The 22,205-nt window shown below is 38.6% G+C and overlaps 1 protein-coding gene across 2 annotated transcripts in view; it reads right to left on the bottom strand.

Annotated features, from left to right (window-relative positions):
• Positions 1–22,205, bottom strand: part of ANTXR2 (ANTXR cell adhesion molecule 2) — a 118,987-nt gene that overhangs the window by 43,477 nt on the left and 53,305 nt on the right. For both annotated transcript variants that reach the window (XM_045536907.1, XM_045536906.1), the window contains 4 exons: positions 12,997–13,041; positions 12,077–12,169; positions 5,718–5,885; positions 5,367–5,447 (listed from right to left, as the gene is read on the bottom strand). In XM_045536907.1, coding sequence (XP_045392863.1) covers positions 5,367–5,447; positions 5,718–5,885; positions 12,077–12,169; positions 12,997–13,041 — 387 coding nt within the window. The remainder of the gene's footprint in view (positions 1–5,366; positions 5,448–5,717; positions 5,886–12,076; positions 12,170–12,996; positions 13,042–22,205) is intronic.

A 22,205-nucleotide genomic window follows, 5' to 3' on the forward strand; every position in this document is an offset into this window, starting at 1 on the left:
AAGCCACAAGGAGGCCCGCACGATGGATGATCATGCAAGAGACTGACTGATGTTAAAATACAAGATTTGGCTGGGACCAATACTGACCTCACAAGAATTCCTATCACCGACAACTTTTCTGGGTCACATATGAAATAAAGATCAAATATGTTTTAGAAAAAATGAGAAAAATGCAACTGCAAACAAAAAAAAAATTAATAAGCATATCCTGAAAAAGAGATAAAAACTACAAGCCTTCATTTATTCAAATTTCAACCTGAAGGAAAATGACTGTGTCATGCTTTTATAACTCAGAAAATGTTTAATAGATTTAATTATAATTTAAAAATGAATCATCCCAAAATGACAAATTTTAGCTCTATATAAATAACATTTTTATGTATCCACATGCTCAGCCATATCTTTATAGGAAATCATTCAAACTTGTCAAGCTTCAGAATTGTTCTGTCTTAATTTTCTCAGTAGCTTAGTTTCAGGAGACATGCAGCTAAAATAAGTAATGATAACAGAAACTTTTAAATTTCACAAATTCAAATGGTTCTCTCTTACAAACCACTAGGATCTATGCATATATTCATCAATAGCTCATTTGTATTCTTAATCACAATAAAACTTAGAGGGATGTTAGTATACAAAATTCTGTTCCTTAAATCAATATCTCACGCATACTATAGGGTAATAACATTATCTAGTGTTTTGCTTGTCTCTAGCTCTCAGAGACAAGCAAGTGGAAGTCAGGAGGGAGGACACAATTGTCTAAAAATGATGAGCCTAATGATGGCGACAAAGCAATGGAAGCTCACCTGCTCTCTAGAGAAAAGGGAGATTTTAGAGAAACAGAATCAAGGGTTAAACCGTAGGAATCAATCAGTGTCAGGACATAGCAGAAGGGAGAGAAATGAAGGAGTCAGAAAAAGAAAATCACAGAGCAATCGCTCTTTAGAACTTTTATCTGTATGCTAGGTATATAAATATGCTATCTGAATATTTTATTTAAATGTTTTATAGACTTACTAACTTTGTTAGGCAACTAAGACATGGGGTATGTGTGTGTGTGTATATATGTTCAATCCAGAATTGGCCTAAGAAACTGTAATAAATCTCAGATCTGACAGAAATAAAAGGCAAATCAACAGTCTACAGTTTTAAAACAGTTTGATATTTTTCTCTCCTCTTTCACTTTAATATAAGAAAGGAAATATGTGAATGGACCACGGACGTTTTCTATACAATAGGACTGAGGCTAAAATAAAGGGTTTTCTTACATCCCTGAACATCTAGCACAAAGCTCAGCCACATGGCACAGAATACTTAGATGGAACCTAGAGCCTAAGTTTAAGAATGCAGTCCTTTTTTAAAATAATGACTTTTGGAGTAATGATACTGAGTAATGCAGACTACCAATAAAAATAATGTTTAAAAAAATCATTTAAGAAAAGAATGCGTTACCAGCTAAGTCCAGGCACTGAGGACATCTGAAGCAGTAAATCAAATGAGTGAAAGTGTCACTCGGCCCTGAAAGACCCACAAGTGGTTGACACCTTGGCAAAGGTGACAGGGACCAGTGTGGTGCAAGACCTCTGCTATCGGAAGAGGCTTATTCAGCGCGGAGATGAAGTGGGTTAGTGGTTTCACAGTGCTGAGCACTGGGGCTGTGTGAGCACAGGGGAATCCAGTGTGATCTGGGGAGGGCTGGAATCACGGAAGCAGCTGCCGTTACAAAGGGCCAGGCCAGTGTGCCCTGAGCCTGAGAATTCAGAAGCAGGACCCACGGCGGCATGAACGTGAATTTAGAACTAGAGACGTAAACAAAAAGGAGAGCCCACATCATTTGCCTTTGAGGTTATTGGGCTTCTCTGCCTTTTAAATGAACTTGGGCTACCTGTGGTCTCGGATGTTTTTGTTTCGTTTTGCTGCAGACTTGTAAAAATTGGAGGACTGAGACTGTGTTCTGTCAGGAAGGACTTTAATAAAAGCAGCTGCCACCAGTCATTTCAAAAACAGAAATTACGTTTGCACAATTAACAATAGTCCTCTTGACGTATTAAAAACTATGTACTTAATGTTGCTCATTTCACCGCTGGTATGAAAACTTGCCACACCCCAGAGCGGCTGTCCCCGGGGCCATTGCTCCCTGGCTACTTCCTCCTCCAAAGGACACCTTTGGGGACCAGCAGTCAGGCAGCTATTTCACCTGATAAGGGAGCCTACATTTTACCAACGACAATAATTTAGATGACCATAGAATCTTCATTATCTCACCATACCCTGGTGCTCTTCCCTGGTCAGCTAATAAATATTTTAACCCATTCTATTATGTCATATGTATGTGTACACAATTACGAGTTTTTGCAATATTCACAGTGCAAGCAAATTATTCAATTTTTTTCTGTCTGAATATAGGTAGTAGAGGGGGAAAGCCCCCCCAAAAGAAAATGCTAGCTTATTTTTGACTTCACGTTTTATTTGTAATATACAGCTGTAAGCATGAAGGCTTTATGAATAGGAAACAAAGTCAAGGCAATTATCTAAATTTTGTTTTACTAAAAAATCATATCCGTCTGCAAAAAAATCTAATTTGATTTCACCTCCATGTCATAGGAGACCCTATCATGTAAGTTTAAAAACAAATATTAGATGTACTGCACGGGCCCTACCAGGATTCTCCAGCTGCAGGACACAAATTTGCTCGCTGCCGAGGGGGCTGCGTGGAAGGTTACCGTAACCTCCATCGCAGCCAAGAAGCTCCTCGGAGAGTTAATTGGTTTGTGGACCAACTCCAAACCCAGCGCCGGGCTTTCTTCTTTCTCTGCCTCTCTGCTTCCCTAACTCTCTTTTCAAATCAAACAGGAGAGCGCGTGGTGATGCATCATTTATAAATTACCTTGTTATTGCGGAAAAACAAAACACGGCTTTGAAAGCCGAGGACAGTCCTGCGCGGACTCGCGGCCTGTTTGATGCGCCTTCAAAGCCCGCGCGCCGGGTGCGGGCTGTGTACGTGGGGCCCGCGGTCCGTACCCGCTGTCCCCTGTCACTCCCGGGAAACGCGGCGGCAGATGCCGCGGCGCCGAGTCGCCTCTGAAGTGGCTTTCCATGCTGTCGCCCCGCCGCCGCGGAGTCGCAGCGCATCAGATCTCCGGGTTGCGCCTAAGGCGAGTGGGGCGCGCAGCTGCGTCCGCCGGCTCGCACCTCTGCGGTTTCGAGCCGCTACACCCCGCGCCGCCCGCCACCGCGCTGCGGGCCGACAGCTGCCGGCGACGACCCCGGGCTCGCACCTGCACGCCCCTGACCTGCACGGGCGGCCTCACCTGCGCGCCCCCCACCTGCGCGCCCCCTCACCTGCACGCCCCTCACCTGCACGGGAGGCCTCACCTGCGCGCCCCCCACCTGCAGGTGTGGTGCCTGATGCCTAGCACTTTCAGAGGCCAAGGAGGAGAATCACTTGAGGCCAGCAGTTTGAGAACAGCCTGAACAATACAGCAAGACCCTGTTCTCTACAAAAAATTTTAAAAATTGGCTGGTGTAGTGGCACATGCCTGTAGCTATTCAGGAGGCTGAAGCAGGAGGATTGCTTGAGCTAAGCCCAGAAGTTTGAGGCTGCAGTGAGCTATGACGACACCACTGCACTATTCTAGCCCATGTAGCAGAGACCCTGTCTAGAAAAAAATAAATCCACCAAAATATTTACTATGATTAAGTGCCCTATGATTATTGAAGATTCTTTTTGGCACAATTATCAGAGAGTCACATGGTTGCCTCTGTCAATAAAGATATTTACTATGCTTATGAGGATAAGAACTGGGCAACTGAAGAGTTCATTCATTCAAAATAAGCCAGCTGAAAATTAGCATATAAAAACGTACAAACTGGTATAAGAAATTGGCAAAGCCAAAGGTAAAAGCATAATGGATATAAATGTGTTTAAGAAGAAATAGAGGGAAAAGTAGATGGAAGGAAAGAAGGCTGGCTAAATCTATCTTTGGTGCTAGTTCAATTCCTAGTACTTAGTAAGGTGAAAATTATTGAACAAACTAGTGTCTAACCTGAGGGACAGAAAACTAAGATGATGTGTGAAAACAATTTTAAAACACTTGAAGTGAAAGTCTAGCATGAAGAGAAAGAAGAGTTGTTACATGTTTCAGAAACAGAACACCAAAGACAATTGAATTTAAACAGAGACACAAATTTCATTATTTAAAAAAGTTCTATTAAGAACCACAGTGACCTCGTAATGAAAGAGGCTACTTCATACACCAATGAAGTTCTCTGTACCTATGGCCCTAGCAAAGGGTGAATGATGATCTGTTGGAAAAATTCCAGGAATATTTTCTCACATTGAATTTTCTAAATCATTGAACTCAAATGTTTTTTAAATTAGCCCCATTTCATAGAAGTAAAATTTTAAGCTTGAGACCATTTTGTATTTTAAACACTGAGCCAAAACCATCTAACACTAAATATAACTTAGGTTGGCATTGTGAGATAAATACTAATTTCATCAATTATTTCATCCTTAAAAAAACAGCATACTATACCCAAATGAACCGAAAGTTCTCCAAAGCTGAAATGCATGAAGTTCATTTCCTTGTTAAAACACAATAATCATCACGTTGACACACAATTAAATGAATAGTGTTGTCTCTGAACCAAATCCACCCACATGAAAAGGTCTTAAACAATTTTTCTTACATTGACACAATACCAAATAGGACTAATATATTAAAAAATTACAGAACTAGAGTAATTCTAGCTAAATTTGCAAACCAAAAAAGCCTCAAATAGGCTTCCTTGGTGGAGAAATACATACACATACGTATGTGTGTATGTATATATATGTATATACATCACTGTCACGGATTTTTATAATTTTTTATGACTTTAAAGACGCTTTTCTACATTCAAGAAATTAGATTACCTCAACTGTTGAAGGCAGGAAGCATATTTATACCTAAAGAAATTGAGGTTCTGAGGCATCCTCTCTAGTCCTCATTGCTACCAAACGCTAGAGTAAGATTTCAGCTACCAAGTCCCAGTCTGTCATTCCCACCAGATAAAACCTCAGACCTTCTTCAAAGTCAAAGGCTGAAGCAACGAGTGTGCTTAGTAAAGTAGGTTTTCAAATGACCATCATTTTCATGAATTACTTGTAAAAGGGACTTGTAGGAAACTGTGGCTCGAAGATACATTGTAACAATAGATAACAATGTATCAGGCTCTCTATGCAATACGAATTTGCACTAGACAAGACTATCTCCCTCCTCAAGTGTAACAAGGGCTTCAACGTTAATTTTTGATTATTACTTCCCTTCCTCCGTTACACCGACCCCAGCCGGCAGCTCTCCCCCAACGTCACCCCATAAACCAACCTCGTCTCCTTCCTGAGGTCGCATCAAGGAGACCCGGTCGTACTGTCGCCGCAACAAGGCCCAGAGCGCATCGAGACGACCCTGAAGGAAAACGGCATTTTTAAATTCCCAGGGAATGCACGCAGCCTCTATGTACTGAAAAAAACGAAGGAGGTAAATTCTTATCCTCGACCGTCTAAATAAACAAACAACAACCCGGAGGTCCTTACTGCCGATTAAGTATCCGGTCGTCAGAGCCCAAGATGAACCCGCTCTGGTCCCCTTTTAAACAGCTGAAAGGAAGCGGGGGACCAAGAAAACCGAGTCCCCTCGGGAGGTTTAAGGCAAACGACACCAAAGGCGGACGCGCACCTTGATGGGCGTGTACCACTTGGTCTGCGGGGGCTGGTGGGCGGGCCTGGGCCGCGGGGGCCGGGGCCGGGGCGGCTCCTCGGCTTCTTCCGGAATCTTCACCACGGCGTTCTTGGCTTTCTCGAGCCTGGCGCCTTCCTCGGTGGAGCCTTTATCACCCCAGCGGACCTTGAAAACAAATGGAGAACGCTGCTGTCAGACAGACAGGAAGTGCTCCACGTCAGACAGGAAGTGCTCCAGGTGAGACAGGAAGTGCTCCACGTCAGACAGGAAGTGCTCCAGGTCAGACAGGAAGTGCTCCAGGTCAGACAGGAAGTGCTCCAGGTCAGACAGGAAGTGCTCTAGAGCGGCTGTCCCCAAGCCCCAGGCTGTGGCCCGTAAGGACCGGGATGCACAGCAGCAGGTGGTGAGTGCCCAAAGCTCCGCCTCCTGTCACGTGAGCAGCAGCGTTCGATTCTCACAGGAGCAGGAACCTGACTGCAAACTGCGCATGCGCGGGGTCAAGGTCGCACACTCCTTGTGAGACTCTAACATCTGACGACCTGAGGTGGAGCTGAGGCGGTGATGCTGGCGCTGGGGAGCGGCTGCAGATACAGATTATCATTAGCAGAGAGGTTTGCACAACAAATGTAACGCACTTGAACCAGCCCCAAAGCATCCTCTCCCCCACCCCCTCCTCCCGTCCATGGAAAAACTGTCTTCCATGAAACTGGTCCCTGGGGCCCAAAAGGTTGGGGACCACGGTCCTTTGATTCACCGTCGCAAAAAAGAAGATGGGCAGGTATACCAACGCCTCAATCCTCCTCTTCTGGGGTTTAATAGGTGTCTCACCACTACTTAATATATTTATTATTAAGATCCTAGGGAAAAACAGACTCTTTGTAAAAATCTGGAGTCAAATTTGAAGCAGTCATTTCTCCCTGGCTTGAAATAAGGAGTCCGTTTGTGGCTGACATGTGAAACGCATGACAGCGCATAATTCTGTTTTCTAACTAGGTATGATGCTCTGCTAGCTAAACACATACACATATGTACCGATGACACTGGGAGAAATACATGAAAATTAGCATTTATTGAGTGATTACTGAGTATCAGCCTGCATTAAACCCACACAAAAATGCAAAGAGATAAATACTGTATTTTTTTTTTTTCTTTCCAGATGAGGCACTAAAGAAGTTAAGTGATGTGCCCAAAGCCGAATAGCTAGTAAATGGCAGGGCAGAGATTGGAACACAGGCGATCTGAAATGCGTTAATATAAGTTTCAAATTGGTTTGAATTTTACAAATGTATTTGTGTTACACAAAGGAGCTGCTCCTTCCAAACTTTCCATCAAGTTTGATTCAGGTAAAACGTATGATTTAAACATATTCTGAAAGTAAAATAATTATATATGAGTTTTCTTTAACTTTTATAAAGTTTTACTTTGTAAAGTGGCTTTAGTCTTTAGTTCCCGTGCTCATCTGAGTATGGTTATTTAACGTGAATTTTTCAATGAGAAAGACAAATCTGAAATGACTATGTTTGGAAAAGAAAAATTCGGGGACAATAGGGAATTCCACAAATTTTAGGCAATTTCCTTCTCTGACAACTCTTGGCATTGAAAAACCACAGGATCAAATTATTGTTTTATTTTTCAATGAACAGGAATTAGAGGCCAAATTTGAGTGACAGTGGGCATTTGAATACGGTGTGGCCCCTGGACAAGGGCTTTGTCCAACAAGGAGCAGTGGGAAGTCCTTCAGAAACCAAGGACATTACCAGAGACAACGAAGATCAGACTAGTGAAGCTCTAAAGAGAAATATGAAGACCCATCCAGGGCACACGATGACACACACCACAGTTAAGTGATTTTTACAAAGGAAAAAAAAAAAAGACCTTTTAAAGCATTTTAATGACCTGAATTAGTGGGTAGGGATACAGATGATTACTGTTCATAGAACTACTCACAGCTTTTTGATAAGCCTTACTTAGATGTTTTTACCTTTTTTTTACTACAATTTTAGAATGGGCTTTCAATTTCAAGTGGACCCTGTTGAGTCATTAAAATGTACCTGTATCTTTCAGTGTGATCAATGGTACTAGAATGTTCTTTATGAGGTTGTTAAAATTGTTTTAAACACCATTAAACCTCGAGAGCTAGATAGTTGGCTTTCTTTCCAGAGAAATGACCTTCTCTTTCAAATCACAGTGTCTTCACCTAGATAAACTAACACTTGTAAAATCTTTAGATATAACTAAATTTAACTAAAAACTCTAAAATCAGGACACATATTCTTGCAATTATACAGTCTCAATTGTAGGGAAAAAAAGGAGATACACAGTTAAGTAAACATATAAATGTCGTAATTTAGAGAATTCAGGGTAGAAATATATAAGTAGATAAGATTTAGATCCACTCAAAAATGATAGATTTCAACATATACACCTCCCTAGCCTATCCTTCACGGGTGATGTCATAGAGGCAATGCTAATCGTATTCTTTTTTTTTTTTTTACTATTCTCAGATAAAGAATATAAAACTGGTTAAACTAGAATTCTGACCCAATATATCATTTCTAGGGACTCAACTATCAAAAGACTATACACCTGTGATGGGTAGTTGCTGAGGTCTAAAGGAGACTCATTAAATAAATTCATTAGTGTTATTTCATGAAGGACTTATTTCATCATCATCATCACCACCACAAACAATTCTTAATCTCAAAGTCTAAAACTAGAAAATATTTTGTATGGTATTCCTAATACTCTTAAAAAAATCAAACAATGTAAATATATATATTTACATACATATGGTATGTATCTGTGCATAAATTTTACTGTTTTAGTTTGGCCATATTGAGATAGTTAAAAAAGGACAAAAGAATGACGTGAATCAATTGCTAAAGGGAGCCTCAGCAGAAATAATATAATCTAGCTTTTCTATTTTAAAAATGTAAGTGCAAGCTTGATTGCTAAATTCTTCCAACTCCACTTGGCTTTTATTATAAACAATAAAATTCCATAATTTCCAGAGCATATTTGGATGACTAGAAGGTTATATCATAGAGGAGCAATTTCAGAATGGAGAAAAGAAACAAAAACAGTTTCACGCTGAATTGGCAGAAACATACATTTGAAGTCATTAGGTAGCGTGGATCAGTTGGGCTAACAGCTGTTATTAACATCAGCTCAGTTCCAGCTTTCTGCAAATTCCCATTACCATAATGCTTAAATATTTAATTTAAAAGAGGAGTAAGAAAAAAATCCTAGGTAAAATCTCTACACTGGCTTAAAATAACCTTTGTTATGAAGATTTATTCTGTAATTCAGATGTGGTCATAACTTCTATAATTCCTTGTACTTTCCATAGTTTAAGGTACTTTTTAAAAGAGAAGTACTTTCCAGGTTTGAGTAGGAATGCTTTTAAAACAGATTATGTTCTCTATTTTCGCTCTCCAAGTTTAAATAAGTTCATGTTTCAGAAAGTTTAATGATGCTTAATTCTCAGTTCAATTTTTATTGTGTATTTTTACATGCAGATTGAACATCTCTAATCTAACAATTTGAAGTCCAAAGTGCTCCCAAATCTGAAAACTTTTGAGTGCCAACACGATGCCACAGGTGGGAAATTCCACACCTGACCTCATATTATCAGTTGCAGTCAAAACTTTGTATAATGCACAAAATTACTAACAATATTGCATGAATTGCCTTCAGGGTATGCGTATAAGGTATGTATAAAACACAAATAGATTTTGTGTTTAAACTTGAACTTTGTGTTCCCATTCCCAAGACACCTCATTATATATATGCAAATATTCAAAAATCTAAAAGAAATTCAAAATCTAAAGCACTTCTGGTCCCAACCATTTTGGAAAAGCACACACAACCTGTATTGGTTTTTCCCCTGTGTAATGCTCACATTTGCTTTGCCACTTTTTCTCATTCCCATTTCCATCTTGTTTGGCTACGAGGTAGCCAAATTATCCAAAGCTAAAATGGACCTAGATTTATTAAAATTTGGCTGAGTTCTCAAATTTTTTTCAACTGAAAAGGATGGCTGGCAATATGATTTTAGGTTAAAGTCAATAACTCCTGAAACTTGTATTATATGTTGCTTAGGGATGTGCATGTACTCTTGGCTCTAGAGTGGAAACCAACAGTGTTCCTTTTAACTTAGAACCCATTCGGGGGTGCATATATATTCTTTTCTTTAAAAAAAGATCTCAATCTTTGGAACACTGGAATATTGGACTATTGCGCCCAGCCAAGGATATTATTTATTCAATTAAGGCTCACATACTAAAATATATCTCATCATGTGGTATTTTACGTGTGTGGATTTCAAAATGAAATTAAATGTATTGTTCTAAATATAAAGCAGTACATTCTTATGGTTAAATAAATTATTAATAGAAAGAAGTTGGGAAATATATAGCACACACTGAAAATTCTCCATCCAGGGCCGGGCGAGGTGGCTCACGCCTGTAATCCTAGCACTCTGGAAGGCGGAGGCAGGAGGATCGCTTGAGGTCAGGAGTTTGAGACCAGCCTCAGCAAGAGCCAGACCCCATTCTCTACTAAAAATAGAAAGAAATTAACTGGACAACTAACTATATATAGAAAAAATTAGCTGGGCATGGTAGCGCATGCCTGTAGTCCCAGCTACTTGGGAGGCTGAGGCAGGAGGATCACTTGAGCCCAGGAGTTTGAGGTTGCTGTGAGCTAGGCTCACACCACGGCACTCTAGCCAGGGCAACAGAGCCAGACTCTGTGTCAAAAAAAAAAAAAAAAAAAAAAAAAGGACGAAAATTCTCCATCCAGAGAAACCTACTCACATTTTTTGGTATATCCTATCAAACTTTTTTTCCACTCACATACATCTTTCTACACACACATTTTGGAATGAGGCTAAATAAAGATAAGTTGTGACAGATCATATTTGAATATTTGCATGTAAAAATTTTTATTTGCAATTGTATTTTTATACACATAGGAACATCCAATCCAATCTTTCCCTACCCTTCCAAGCCTAGAATGACACAACAAAGGCAAGAGAAGGAAAATAAACTTCCTTTTGTATCAAACAACAAGAACTACACCCTAGCCATGTTTTCCTGTATTGTTTGAGATTGGCAATTACCTCCATGAAAAAACATTTGCACTATCTTCTCCAAAGACCGACTTAATAACTCCTAGCACCTGCCTTCTACCATGGCTTATTGGCAGTGAGGTACCTGCCTCAGAGGATATTTCAGCAATAAAGTGGCAAGTTCTTAGGAAAAATGTGCATTGTTTTAAGACCCAATGTGGTCAAGAAAGTGAGAATCACTCTCAGATGACTCATATAAACACTTTGGTAATGACAACCACGCTAAGTACGTCCGGTCTTCTTTTGAAGAATATGGAAATTTATCCTGAAAAGGGGAAACTCCCCTTGGGAACCTGAATTTTATAGAAATGTATAAAAAGAGAAAATGGCAACAACCGTGGAGTTGTTAATTAGCTTACTGGTTTTTGCTAGCAGTCATGGGACAAAACAGATATGACAATACAAAACACGCAATGATGGCAAAACACCTTATCAAGAAGTGAAACTGAAGAGTAACTAATCAGGAGGAAATGCCAGGATGTGTGTTTAATAACAAAGTCAATGTGTTAATGAGAAAATTCTTTGAATTGCTTCTTGGAATGGGATGTTGGCCTGTCTGTAGTGTTAAAGGCTCAGTGAAGGCAATGACTGCTTATTATTAATTAATCCATCACTTTGAAAAATAGTTCATGGTGATTAAAAAAAACCTCATTTGATTTTTGAGATATAATATTAAGATTCAATTTTAATCCGCACTTTGAGACAGTCTGAAAGCTCAACACATTCTGTAAATGATACGTAATATTAATTATGCTAGTTCGTAAATGATAAGTAAAAGCTGAAATAAAGAAATAAATGTGCTTCCTCCATATCTGTGATATGGTCATATCCACACATGCTATTGACATTTTCTCCTCAAATAGTACGTAACTATTAGATGCTTTCAAAGAAGGGCATTGTTGCAACTGTGAGTGGCTGGTGTCTTCAAAGTCAATGCTCTATGCAATAACTGCTTTCCAAAGTAATGAGAAAAGCCCTTTTGTTTTGTCCTTCATAATCCGAAGGTCTTATCAATGCAATCCTTTGACTAACGAAACCAGTTCTTGAACAGTTTTGAAATGGCGAGGATGATCCCATAGGAAAAAAATGTATCCAGAAAAGACCCAGTGTTAAGTAAAAATGGATATTATAATTTTGAATTGTAAGAAGGACAGTTTCCATGGTTTAACAGTACTAGAAATGCATGTTCCAGATTAGCAGCTTCTATTTCTTTTAAGATACCAACCTCCATCCTTTTAATTCCTCCAACCCCTCGACCACCGTAATACGAAGCGTCCACAGTTGGCCATTTCTTAGTAGGCAGAGGTTCTTCTTCCTCCTGTGGAAATACGTTTTTTAAACGGATTTAATTATTTCTTAAAATATTGTTTAGTCGGAACTGGCTCACACTTAAACTTTTTTCTGAATGATATCACTGTCATGAAAAAATAGTATATAGGACATGTGGGTGTATTTATGCTTACATGCATAAATTTCAAGTCGAGTTCTACAGCTATGAGAATTCCTTCCCTTCCTTAGATTTTAGGAATCTCTCTTACATCATTCCCAGGTGACCAAAAATTCTCTTTAACTCTGAGTATTATTTGTTTAATCCACATTTTTTTCATCACTTTATACTTAGAAAGGTAAAACATTAAAATTACAATATTTGAACAATGATTTAAAGCATCAATGTATGGGTGAACTCTGTGGAAATTGGACTGAAAAAATAAGCGGTTGAGAAGTTTTGAAAACATACAACACCAGTACGTTCCTCATCTCAGGCTGCTCACATGAATTTGGCTAACACAGTAATATACAAGCAATAATCATTTTGAATAAAGTAATAACATTTTTAAACTGCCAGCTCGGATCTTCCAACTTTTTGTAAATAAAATCAGTGACATCAGAACTATTGACATAGTACTATAACAAGTATATTAAATGTCTATGTGCTGTTGATTCCAATGGCCAGTGTGTGTCTACCAATGTAAGAAAGTCCCATGCCTTTAGCACATAAAAAAAATCACAAGAAGACAAAAAATAACAATTGATTTTCACAAGTTAAAAAATGAATACAGGGGTATCATAGTCATCTAACAATAAATGGAACTGATCAAAGTTGGAGATGATATGAGCATACAGGAAAAAAAAACACGCATTTACCTCTTTTGGTGCAGGTGGTGGTGGTGGAGGAGGATCCTTGATAACCTGTTCAAAAAAGAAAAAAATCAAATATAAATAATTCCATAGGGAGCAGACAGGAAGGGTGTGTAAAAATAATTAGATCGGTAAAATACCGTGATAGCTCCAAAGACGTTCCCCAGTGAACCTTGCCTCCCAATATTCATGCCCCTCCCTTGGAATCTGGGCTTGCCTATAAACTAGCTTTGCACCAGCAGAGTGAGGTAGAAGGAGCATCACATCCCTTCCAAGGCTAGACCAAAAGCAGCTTCTCAGCTTCCCCTGACACCCTTGGACATTCACGCTGGGGGATCCCATCGTGTCAGAAGTCCACCCTGAGACTAGGGGGCTGTGAGGAAGCCCACCATCATCTGAGGCTGGGTGGAGAGAGAGAGGCGCTGGTTGTCTCCAGCTATTTCATGGCTGAGCACCCCGCTGAGGTGCCAGACATGGGAGAGAAAAGTCCGTCCTGAACATCCAGGCACCTGAGCCTTCAGAGACTCCAGCCCGACTGACACCTGACTGCAATCAGTGAGAGTCCAGGTGAAAATGACCTGGCTAAGTCAGCCTGTCCACAGAACTGAGGACGCAAATTGTTGCTTGAAGCTTTTGGTAATAAAGCAACTTTGGTTTTTTTGAGACACAAGGTCTCATTCTGTCTCCCAGGCTGGAGCACAGTGGTGCAATCAGAGCTCACTGCAGCCTCCAACTCCTGGGCTCACGTGATCCTCCTGCCTCAGCCTCCCTAGTGGCTGGGACTAACGGCACACAAATCAACTTTTTAACCAAGGTTTCTTTCCAGGGAACCATTACTCATGCAATCTCACACGGTTAATTCTTCATGAGAGAGAAATAGAGCCTATGACCTAATTTGGAATGGCCGTCACTGGAACTGGGGTATCTGGATTTTCACCCCATAGTGATAGAAAATCTTTTCCACCAACTGTCAACGGCTTCTGAAAATTCAGGTAGACACCCAAGTCTCTGTACTCGGAGGAAAAAGTGTTTGGAAATGTAACTGCTTCACTTCATCTAATATCAAATGTTTCAATCGTGTTATTAATTTTTCAAAGGTTTAAAACAATAGTGACTTGGCAAATGAGATGCCACCTTATCAGTGAATAATTTAATAGTTAAATTTAATTTAATTTTAATTTAATAATTAAAATAATAATAGTAGTATATTACTATTATCATGGGTATGTTGTTTAAAGACTGCTTGTCTTTTAGAAGTATACACAAATGTTTCCAAGTGAAACGATATGATTCTGGTATTTTCATTAAAATAATTTGGGAAGGGAAACCAGGAGTATAGAGGAAATAAGATTGACAATAAGTTAAGAATCATTGAAACTGAGTGACAAGGACATGGGAGCTTCATTATATTAGTCTTTCTCTTTGCAAATCTTTAAAATTTCCCATAATGAAAGCATTTTAAAATTTTGATGTTACCGACAATGTTTAGAGAAATGGCCCATAATTTTCTGTATGTATAATACTTTCATCATTCAAGTTTTAGCTTAGATCTAAACCTCAGGATAAATACACACACAATTGTATAGATGTAACTGGAGAGTAACTTGATTTGGTGGAATCTCTTCTGAATGCCACAAGAAATGCTGTTATTTATATTTAATCCTCTTAATTCCATTTTATTATGAAACATAAAATTCTAGTTCTTTTTAGTAATTTTTAAGGATACAAATTTATGATTTTTTTTGCAGTTAGCCCAGAAATAAATGCCAGTTGAGGATTAAGATTTAAAATAATACTTTAGTAAAACAAAATAAAGTTAAGGTTGTCAAACCATAGGCACATTTCTTTTATTAAGAAAAAGCAAGCATCTCATGTCATTGTCAACCAGTGACAACAATATCTGTGAGCATTTCATACTCAACAAGGTCAAAACCAACTCAAACATCTTCACTTAAAAGCCAACCCTCCTTCTTCCTGTCTTCCCTGTTTTTCTCAAGCAAATCACTGTTTTCAGTTGCAGCCTCAAAATGTTGGCGTAATCCATAGTTTCCTTCTCACTTCTAAATGATGCCACCAAATCATTTCCACGTCCAATAGATTCTTTGAAATACTTCTCCCTCTCTCTCCCAACCTTCCCAAGGCAGGAAAGAGTCCCTTGATATGAAAAGATGCCTCCTTGTTCTCTCCCAGCATTTATCAGAGTTGATAATTTTATCTAGCTCCCCAAAACTGTAAGTTCTAGGAGAACAGGTTTCATGCCTGCTTCGCTCTTCATGGCAGTCCCAGTACTTAGGAGAGCGTCTGGCACAATTAGACTTTCAAGGAAGTAAGGAAGAAAAAAGAAAAACGGAGAGAGGAAGGGGCAAAGGGAGGGAGGGAGGAACTAAGGAGGTAGACTACTAATGGGATTCTTTTCATTCCATTCCTCTCTTCGCTACCTAAAATCATAAACTTGGGATTCTTTGGACCTTAAAATTATCTAATACAACATTTTTTCAACTCCTCCAATACATACACAATCAAAACCTCAATACTCTGAAAAACTCCCACCAAGTTGTCATCCAGCTATGTTTGAATTGCTGCCATAGCACTAAATTCACTACCTCACAAAGCAATTCATTCCATTGGCAAGGAACCCACATTACTTGAAAGTTTTTCCCCCAAATGAAGCCAAAGCTTCCCTCTCTGTGGTTTCTACTCTCTAGTCCTAATCCTAGAGTCTGAAAATAGACACACACACACACACACACACACACACACACACACACACACCCCAACCAATTTTTCTTCCAGAAGAGAGCAGTTCCTGTTTTTGAAGACTAGGATAATCACCATGTATCTGTTGCGTCTACCCATCTGGAAGTTAAATATATCAACTATTTCTCATGAGGTGGTTTTGAGTTATTTGGTCATTTTGGTCAATTTCTTTAGCACATATTCATTTGGACAATATTTCAAAGTGTGGTTTCCAGAACTGATAATAGCATTTTAAGCATGGCTGAACCGTTATAACTAAATGAATCGTGCTCAGACAAAACAGACTCACTCTCCCATTTCTCACCCCCCATTCTAAAAATTTTGTTCAATAATATATTGAGAAAATTGGCTGATAGTCTATAATTGCCATAGTTTTTTTTTTTTTTTTTACATCCATGGCTATATGTTCTACTTGTAGATAAATTAGACTTCCAGCTTATTTCTCTATCTCCAAGCTAGCCCTCATTCTAACTTACGTACCAAGTCAATACTCTTCAAATAGGGGCTTAATCTATCACTTCTCCAGTCAAAATCGATAACTGGTTCCAATGCCCACAATTCAAATCAATGAATTACCAAATTTTATTGGAAAGACCTTACAAATCACGCTTCCACTCTTTAGTTTTGCGAATTCCCGTAAAGTGGTCTCTGGAGCTCTCTCTCACTAGAAAAGGATCGAGGTACATTCCTTCCGTTCCACTAAGTCTGAGCATAATATACCTGAACTCATTTTCATTTCCTTGCAAGTAGTTCCAATTTACTCTTCTTATTACCTGTACATCTTGCACTGGTATAATAAATTTCTGGGGACATAAATAGTATCCCCAAACCCTGTTCTATATTATATCCTCCTGAGAATTACTGAACATCTTCCTCCATAACTCCTCCTTTTGAATGTCATATTCATTATCCTGTAGAGCATCTAAGTTTAGCACTGATATGGGAAAATTGAGTTTCAATTTAAAAACTGTGACCACTACTGTCAAACTCACGTAGTTTCATGAAAGGCATCTTTGCATTCTTTCTCTTCACTGGAGATCCTTTATCTAGTGAAGCTGCAAGCTAAAAAAAAAACCCCAAAGTCCCTTCCATCAGTAGATCTACGTGAGCCAACTCTTCTAGTCTCATTGCTCAAGTGCCACGGCATGGTGTCAGTCCCTCCTCAGTTAAACCCCAACATCTGTCTACACACATCCACTGACACACACCTCTGCTCCAGCCAGACTGACGATGCCTACGCTTCCCCCAAATATGATGACCATTTCCACCTTAGGTCCCATCCAGCCTTCAGAGACCAGACCACCAAAACTTTCTGTCGCTTCATCTCAGAGCCTTAAAACTTTTAAAAATATATGTTGCTTCATTGTATATATCATGCTTCATTTAACTTGGGTTTATAGATTTATTTTGGAATTTGTCCTGAAAAGTGTAAATGTCTTAAGGGCAAGAAACATTTCCTGTTTTTTGAAATACTGTCAGTGCCTGATAAAGTGCTCTGCAAACAGCAGAGACTAAAAATATGGACAAAAGTGCAGCTGAAGGAACGGAGAATGTTTGCGAAGAATCATTGTCAATCCCCAAATTTATGAGTAAAATATTGGGGAAAAACATACACAAATGATAAATAGACAGAGATAGGTGTGTGTGAAACTAAAACATTGCTAGTTCCAAGGACAATGAAGCACCAAATTTTTCTCTCAACCAATGAAGTCAGAGAACTAATGAACTCAATGGCAGAAGAAAAGACATAAAATCATACTAAGTCTCTTTATCTTGGAAATAAATTGGATTAATTGTAGGTCCTTTCCAATAGGAATATTCTAACAAAATAACAACAACAAAAAAAAATACATGTGACAATATTTCCACCAAATCTTTTGCTTCTATGCCTTTTCATAGTTAAGTATGGCCATGCATCTATATGCATTTATATTCATCTTACTCCAGGGAAGAACATTAGGACTTGTTTTTCTAATGATGTGTGGTTATTTTTATGTATGATTGAACGCATGACTTATATACAAATTTAAAATGATTTTGAAGTCCGGGCAAGCATATTTTCTACATTGTCAACAATTAAAACAAAGACCTTAAAGCTCTATCTAAATCAAATTTCGACCTAGTAAATTAAAAGACACAACCACCATCACAAAAAATAACAGCACTTTCAGAAACTGAACCAGAGCTGAGCCTCATCTGTGTTATCACTATTTACAATAACCACCCTTTATTGGTATTTTCAAATGCCACCCATTCTATATTTCTCTATTTTCATAATTAACCCTGTGCAGTTACTATGCTCATCCTTATTGTAAGTGTAAGGAGAGGGAAGCTCTGACTTCGGTAACTTGCCCACAGACATACAAAGAAAAAACGCAGAATTAGGATTCAAACCCAGGACCTGGGTCCATCTACCTCCAAACTCTTGAGTTCAGTGTCTGCCATGTGACACATCTTTTTAAAATAAGGTTTGGTCAGCAAAAGAAAGGGTGCAAAAGAAAAGACCTAAGATTTTTTGTGTAGATGTTACTTCCTAGAATGGATGGGTGAATAAATACATAGATGATAGATAATTACATAGAGAGAGTTATATTTAAAGCTTATAACTGCAACATATAAAAGCTAATAAAGCAAGATAGAGTTTGTCACCATTTTATAGAGATGTAACATGTTAATTAATATGCCCAACATCACCCACCTAGAAATTTTGGGACAGGGACTGAAATGGTTTTCTTGTGATATTTCCAAACACTCCTTTCTCTGCACTCCACCACACGACCTTGTAAGTGACAAAGGAAGGTGAAAATAATCTAAAGCCATTTGGCCCAAGAGCCAAAAATGGCAAAAAATCTGTGTTCAACTGACATCCCTACGTTTCAGTAAAACTAGTTCAGAAGCAAAGAAAAAATGTGCTGTTAGTACAAATACATTAAAAATAACAGTCATGAGGATTCCATTCTTATATTAAATAGTGCAAGAACACATTCATTTCAGAAAAGGATGTATTCATATGCACCATATTTTATGAGAATTTGCAGATTTTAAAAGGCATAATATTGCCTAGTTGCCAGGATTTTTTTCCACTTAGCATCCTTCAGCTCTGTATTGAAGATTCTGGAAAACACTTTCACCACTTTATGAACCATATGCAGAGTTTGATCCTTCTCCAATTTTTTTTTTCCATTTGTTATTATCATCATCAGGGAAGATTACATCTCATCGACTGAGCTGCTAGAATGAAAATTTCAGTTTGGAGGAGAGCCGATTTCTTTTTTGAAAAAAAAAAAACTTAGCTGCTTCAGGCAACAGTCCTTTTGATCTGCTCATTAACACTTTTCAAATGTTCGAGTGATGTGGGCATTCTTTGCGCTAAAAAATGTCAGCACTGGAGGCTGCAGCCAGCTTGATGCAATCATATGTTCCGATATTCAGAGAAGAGTGAAAAGAACTGTCAACATAGCATTGCCTCGGATTTTTTTAAAAAAAGATACCGTACAATGACTGTAGACCAAGTAGTATTTCAGAACTGATTCTTGCCAGTGACAAAAAGAAATGCCCAATTTATCAGCAATGTCATCTAGGTGCCTAGGAGCCCACAGACAATGGAGAAATCATTCTTAGTGCCTTACAAAAATTTGTCTAAAATGTGTGTGGGTTTCTTCCTTTCACTCTCCCTTTTCCTTTCAATAAGATCAGAGAATAAGCATAGTGCCTTTCTTCTGAAGTATGTAAACACAAGGTTCTTTTATTAGTATATTAGTACCTGGGAGGTCCTTCTTTTCTGAATCCTCCAAAGTTAGATGCTTTCAACATCCAGACCAAAATATGGTCCAGGATATCTGCTTTTTTTCCTCCTTTACAAACTCATCAATGATCGAAGAATCCTCCTTCGAACAAGTAAATAACTGGCCTGCAATCTAGACAACAAATTTAATTTAAAATGCCAAACGTGGACTGGAAAAAACCGTGTGAGAATGGATTCAGATAGTGGTTAAGCAAAGGGGCTGCTGTCAGAGCAAATAAACCAAGACCAAGAAGAGTTTGATACCCTGTTTCATAAATGATGCTCTGTTGGAAAACATCACCATGAAAAAGCAGCACGACCTAGCATCACACTCTACTTCAAGGAGGCAAGCAAACATAAATCATTCTAATTAATGGTGCAAGGAAGGCATATTAAAATTTAAATTACTTCTGTTTTATTGTGCATTCCACAAAAAAAAAAAAAAAAAAAAGATCAGTCTGCTCTCAAAGTAACTCAATAAAGGCACCGGGAGCCCTCCTCAACAATAAAACACAAGTGCAATGCAGAAGCATGATTACTATTTACACAAGAACAGCACAGCTGTTGCTGGCTAAGAAGATGATTCTAGCTCCACTTAGACCTACCCTCATCACCAAAGCTCAACCTACTTAGCAAATCAGGCTTTAAAAAGATAACTTTTTAAATGGTTTTTTTAAAATTAAGATTTATGGAATAAATCAAGGCTAACCACCTCGTTAGCCTTACATCTGCAATTCTATGGAGTGTCTGGTTCTCCCAATGATGCAACTATAGGACTGTCATTTCTGCTAACAACTCTGCCATCAACTCAACATATCCTCTAAGACCGCGGTCCCTAATGCCTGGGCCACGGACCAGACCGTAGCCTGCTAGGAACCAGGTCACATAGCAGGAGGTGAGCAGAAGACAAGCCAGGGCAGCTTCATCTGTATTTACAGCCGTTCCCCATCATTTGCATCACCGCCCGAGCTCCACCTCCTGTCAGGTCAGCAGTGGCATTAGATTCTGCATTATGGTGAGTTGTATAATTACTTCATTAGATATTGCAATGTCATAATAACAGAAATAAAGTGCACAATGAATGTAATCTGCTTGAATCATCCCCAAACCATCCATTCCCACCCCAGCCTCACCCCACCCCTAGTCCATGGAAAACTTTCTTCCATGAAACGGGTCCCTGGTGCCAAAAAGGTTGGGGACTGTTGCTCTAAGCTAAACAATGATGAAAACATCTGTACTTTCTGATCTCTCACTCGTAATTCAATACAGGATAAGTTGATTTAGCCCCTCCTCCTCCCCAGCCTTTTTTAATCTAAGGAAAAAGGAAGGATGTTGCTGCTGATGTCTTTGTTAAGGAAAAACAGTCGTAGAGGATGGATGTGTGGACATTCAATGAACAGGATACAGACTCCTAAACAGATGGTAAGAAATAACGTCACATAAAAATGAGAACTTTTCCCCTTATGGAACAGTTTGCAAACTCAACATTCACTAATGGTAGTGCCTAAAAATTCAACTTTACACGAGGGCTCTTCTATTGCAAGTATTACAAGACAAAGTTCTTCGTCTGTCATTGGTTTGGATTTCTACTTTTGCATGGAAATCCTGGGCACAGAGAGGACATTATCTTCAACGTTTTAAATTATATCATCTCTTGATTTCATCCTTGAGAATGCTCATTAAGATGAACTGAAAGATTTAAAATTATAAAACAGTCTCATATTAAAAGCATCTTGGGTGACCAGATACTTATAGCAGGGGTATTTTTTTTTTTCTTAACCTTTTTTATTCTGTGCCTCTCTTTGGCAGTCTGGTGAAGTTACGGATCACTCCCCATAATAATTATGCTAAATTAAAATACATAGGATTTAAAGGACCCCAATTATACCGAAATATAATTGTCCAATCTATTTAAAAAACTGACAAAGAAATATATATGTTTCTTTATTCATTAAATAATAAGATGTTGCAATAGGTCTAGTAACTATCACAATTTTGAAGTAGTGATGCTTGTAAAAGACATCTCAAAAACAGCTAAACAACTATAAATGTGATATCGTGATTACTATTGGTGACAAAGTCTTCAGAACTGCTAATGCTTTTGTGGGCAGGGACCTACATTCATCAATGATGGAAGTGATAAATTTCAATTAGAAGTAAAAATAAAGAGGTGTTTTTTTCCATGCAAATTCACAATCCTCAGGTTAGAAACCCCTGTGGGGTATATGTAGCAGCAAGGAGACAAAAGTTAAATTGCTTCTACTTCGGAGTTTTATTACAACTAAGATATTCGTAGTAGTTGTATCTTATTTCTCATTATATAGGATTACAAAGGCCATCTTTCCTGTTATATATTAAAAACACCAAATGAAGTCAATGGAAATCATATAAAGAATGATGATTATACCATAAATTCCCTCAAGCATAATACTTCTCCATAGCTGACAGAATATTTTTTTATAACTAGCAACAAGGTTTCCTATTTTGAAATTGATTTGCCCTTAAAGAGCTACCAAGTTTCTTAATTTTTAAGAGTTAAGATGGGTCAAGAAGGTAACACTGTAACCACTGGATAACCAGTATTTACTGTGCAACATGCCAGGTTTACAATGATGGGCAAAATACACACCCTACCTGCCCTCTTGAAATTATCAGTCTATAAGGAAAGACTTTT

This window comes from Lemur catta, chromosome 24 (genome assembly GCF_020740605.2).
Source record: "Lemur catta isolate mLemCat1 chromosome 24, mLemCat1.pri, whole genome shotgun sequence".
Lineage (NCBI taxonomy): Eukaryota > Metazoa > Chordata > Mammalia > Primates > Lemuridae > Lemur > Lemur catta.